This window comes from Bidens hawaiensis, unplaced genomic scaffold (assembly GCF_021521415.1).
Source record: "Bidens hawaiensis isolate Kalapana, Puna unplaced genomic scaffold, B.hawaiensis_p1.1 tig00004497_1, whole genome shotgun sequence".
Lineage (NCBI taxonomy): Eukaryota > Viridiplantae > Streptophyta > Magnoliopsida > Asterales > Asteraceae > Bidens > Bidens hawaiensis.
The window spans coordinates 50859-55165 of NW_027491272.1; the positions used below are offsets into that span (position 1 = coordinate 50859).

General features: G+C 35.7%; 1 protein-coding gene across 1 annotated transcript; it reads right to left on the reverse strand.

Moving 5' to 3' along the window:
- Positions 1 to 422: 422 nt before the first annotated feature.
- On the reverse strand, positions 423 to 3133 carry LOC143626747 (germin-like protein subfamily 2 member 1). Its single transcript, XM_077096732.1, has 2 exons — positions 2954 to 3133; positions 423 to 996 (listed from the first exon to the last, which is right to left on the reverse strand). The coding sequence occupies exons 1-2, from the start codon at positions 3069 to 3071 to the stop codon at positions 470 to 472; spliced, it is 645 nt and encodes a 214-aa protein (XP_076952847.1). The 5' UTR covers positions 3072 to 3133; the 3' UTR covers positions 423 to 469.
- Positions 3134 to 4307: the final 1174 nt, after the last annotated feature.

The window sequence follows — 4307 nt, forward strand, 5'->3', positions numbered from 1 at the left end:
TGATGATGGGCAAAAAGAATATTATTGATCAAATTTATAAATAATGGTATATGGGTGATGGTTAACTCTTGGGATCTTTAAGGTATTAGGTTCGAAACCTGATTTGGAGTGTCAAAATCAATGTGAACGTTTAACATCTCGTTTCAGAAAGATTCATTCATGAATTAGGTGTAGTTTTAAACGCTATTAAAAAAAATATTAATTTCAATTCAATTTTGATGTGCTCATCGTCTTAAAAAATAAGACAATTAAGGATGATGATTGATGAAGGGCTAAAGGGATATTATTAATCAAATTTACAAACAAGACAGTACATAATACATGGATTGAGAACAAATTTCTGGACCTCTTTTATTACAACATGAAAACAAGACCTGGTGTCACACACAAGTTCACACAACAAGAGAACACATAAAAAGATGAAAACTCGTAAGAGGACAGTTGGGTACTTGTGATTTTACTTCTGTGGTTAGAATTTGGACTTAATTTTCTCAACTTCGTCAGTACCAATTTGGAATGCTTTAGCCAACACAACATCGTCCACGGGAGGAGTTGAGCCAAACAAAGCGTCTGCCGCCCGTTGGGTGCCCGCCAACTGGCTATTGAAGGCAGCAATAACCGCAGCAGGAACTTTACCATTGTTTATCTGGAAGTGAAGTAAACCTCTGGGGAATATGAATACTTCACCTTTCTTGATGGTCTTGGGGAATAGTGTATTACTTGTGTTGATAAAACCAACATCCAATTCGCCTTCGAGCACAAAAACTATCTCAGTGGCTCTTGGATGGGTGTGTGGTGGGTTTAGACCACCTGGTGCATAGTCAATGCGAGCCATGGATACCCCCAGGGTGTTTAGGCCGGGGATTTGTAGGACCGAGGCTTGTGTAACGATTGAACCAAAGGTGTTGTTTGTGAGCCCCGGGTTTGCTAACCCCGCAAAGAAGAAATCAGCAGCTTGTGCGTTGTTTTTGCAGGGGAATCCATTCACTTTTACACCTGTTTTGTGTACAATAAACATTAGTATATTTTTAATTGAATCCTAAAACATATTATATTTTGTATATGACTGTCTAAGCAATTATATAAGATCATTCTCATAAATTTTAAGAAACTTTTTAAGGTTTTTATCCAATTTTGCCAAGAAAAGAAAGTTTAATATAAAAAAAGTAATTTAATTGAATAAAGATAGATATGATTAATCAAATGTATGAGATTTTTTTAAATGATAAAACTAATTTTATTGATAAATTAAAATTTTTTTTTGTTGAAGTTCTATGGATACAAGTAAGGTATCTAATGCGGATGTCCCCAAAAGATTTAAAAAAAATTACTTAATAGATAAATGATCATAAACTCATGATTGACCTAACACTTTACTGACATGGGAGCGTGATTTGTGTACATGGTGTGGTTTGGTTCAATTTTTGGCTAAATGTAGAGTCAGGATTTGTGTTTTAGTCTTTTGTATTTACTTAGACCGTAATTATTATAACTAGGTAGCATGTTGGTTTTTGTTTATTTGTATGTTTGAGTCTGATGTCTAGTTTTGTTAAGCTCAGTGGGCCGTAAATAATATGAAAGAAAGCATGGAAGTCTCCCACTATAAATAGTGGAGACTTCACATGCATATCAAGTTTTTACCAAACATCCTTCTTATCCATCCAATGTCTAAACTCTCTGCTCTTTCTCTCTAACTCTCTTCTTCTCCTACCTTCTAGCAAATAACCAAACACACCAAGATCCGAGATCTAGGTTAACCACTAGTGATTTTCGCTAGCTAGTGGTCCAGACTGGCTCAAGAATTTAGTTGTTAGATCTGTTACGGGACCTACAATTGGTATCAGAGCGGGTCAAATCAACTGATTCAACTTTGTTCTTGATATTCGGGTTCTAATTCCGCGATTATCCAAACCAAGACGTTAATTTCTTGAAGACCCGTTGAAGTTTTGAAAATAAAGTTTGAAGATCTTGGAAATGAAGTTGGTAATAATCGTGCTTGAAGTTCATCTTGTTGATCCGGCGTTTCGAGACGGTTCCGCCATTTGCCGAAATTCCGGCGAGCCTAGGGTTCTTCTCCGGCAACGATTTCAGAGATTGAAGATGCACTAATCGATCTCTGATATTCAGTTTGTATCCCGTCAATGTCAGTTATCTCTAATTGTTGTGGGAGGTCGGTATTCCGATGAAGACACCGGCGGCGGCGAAGATTACCAAGTGGAAGAAGAATTCAACGTCTCGAGGAAGAACACTCCCTTCTTGTACGATCTCGTCACCCTCACTCCCTTGAGTGGCCTTCTCTCACCGTCCAGTGGCTCCCGTCGTTGTACTCCCTTCTTGTGATTGTTAGAGGAAAATAATAATTGTCCAATATAGAAATATTATGTTGTTTGAATCACGATTGCATTAATAACTAAAGACGCACATTATGAACTTTTTTTAGTCAGCTTACATCTCAACCTTAATTCTTGATAAACATCAAATCTTGCAACCACAATAAGTCAATAACTAATTTACTAAACGTGCTAAACACCTTGTGGGTTGTAACTTGTAAGTCATTTGTTCTCAAGGTGTAAACTAGTTAGATAGTTGTTCATGGTTGATAAATCAACGTTAAACGTGTTATCCGAAAAACAAACCAGAAACCGTTTAAATAAACAGGTTATACGTGTCAACCATATATTATCTATTTGTTACATGTGTTATCCATTAAATTAGGAAATGAATACCCAAACTTGTAGATGTACCTTACCATGAAAATAATAGACAAGACATGGTCAAGAAAATAATATCTTTCTACTCCCGTCCAAAATTCCATACGCTATTTGACCAACACTTTGAAGATTTTTTTAAAAATAATATTGTTCTTTACAATTTCAAAAATATAAACAAGTTTTGTTCATAGTCTTACGACGCGCTGATTGAAATATAAAACGAAGATTTGATGAGTTTGCACCTGATGCCATATCGGCAGGACAGACATCTTGAAGCAAATCAGGGTCTGCGGACACGAAGGAAGCCAAGAAGATGGCTATCATCATGCCAATCATCAACCCGTAATCCCGAGTAGCCATAACTAATATTTTAAGAATGTTAAAGAAAGGGTAAATGATGGAATCGAGTACGAATAGATACTGGTGAGTTGTGCGCTATTTAAAGAAAGGGTAAATGAAAGGAGAAGACTTCTTGAAAGCAATTTTAAATCGGTTAGCTAGCTTGTCTGTTTCAGTGTTTATAAATTATTATGCAACCTTCACTAATTTATGCTTTAGGACAAGTCAATGGTCTACTTGTGGAATCCTCCATCAAGAGTACGTATAGCACATTTAAACAGAAAAAAACACATACAAAATATTGTCCCAATTTGGAAAATAAAAATCTAATGATATTTCTTAAGTGATCATGCGTACGCGGTCACATCATGAGGCCTAAAAAAATAATAACGGTTGGGGCCAAATTATGGCAGCCCTAATTATCTAAGGTTTTGAGCAAGTTCGATTTTAGTACCCGTATATTCAATATTTTCCTCCTATCACTCTTCATAACTCATTTAGCTGCCAGTCTTCTGAAATTTCATTTGAAATCGCTACCAAACGTCCAGCAACGTCGATTGAATCTTCGCCATAAAACCATAGCACGTAAACCATTTGAATTCATTGGATCGTTAGTGACCTATGTTGAAGAAATCAAGAGCTCGTGGAACAAATTAATGAAAAAAAAATCTGAAACAAATGCCACAACAAAAAATAGAGTTTATATTTAGTTTTTTTTTTATTATTTTATTTGTATTTTTTTAGAATTTAATATAGTATCATTCTTATTACTTTTAATTTCTGTATCTTAAAATAAAGAAAAAAAATATACTAAAAACATGTAATGTTTACAAAGGGGTTTTAACCACTTCAGCTAAAACTGAAGGGAAAAATGCTCCTTATTTACGTGATAATTAAGTGGCCAAAGAAAATAACATTTTTAGCCTCAACTACAAGTGTTCATATACAATTGATACACACATTATAGAAAGAAATTCTCGCGCAGGAACAAGCGTAGGCATGTAGCGTGCCCTTCAACCAGGAAGAAGTACTTTTCTTAACGAAGCAAGGAAGCACAGTTGTGCGCCTCTCCATAGCCCCTCTATACTCTCTAGAGGTATTAGTACCAAGCTAGAAGCTTGTTGTGTAATTTCATAAAGAAAGGTGTGTGAACCTTAGCTCAGCGAGTCTGGGTTTCATTTCAAACTAGCCTCCTGGACGGAACCTACCTTCTTGATAGGTTATAATTATCAATAAAGTAGGAATAATGGCAATACG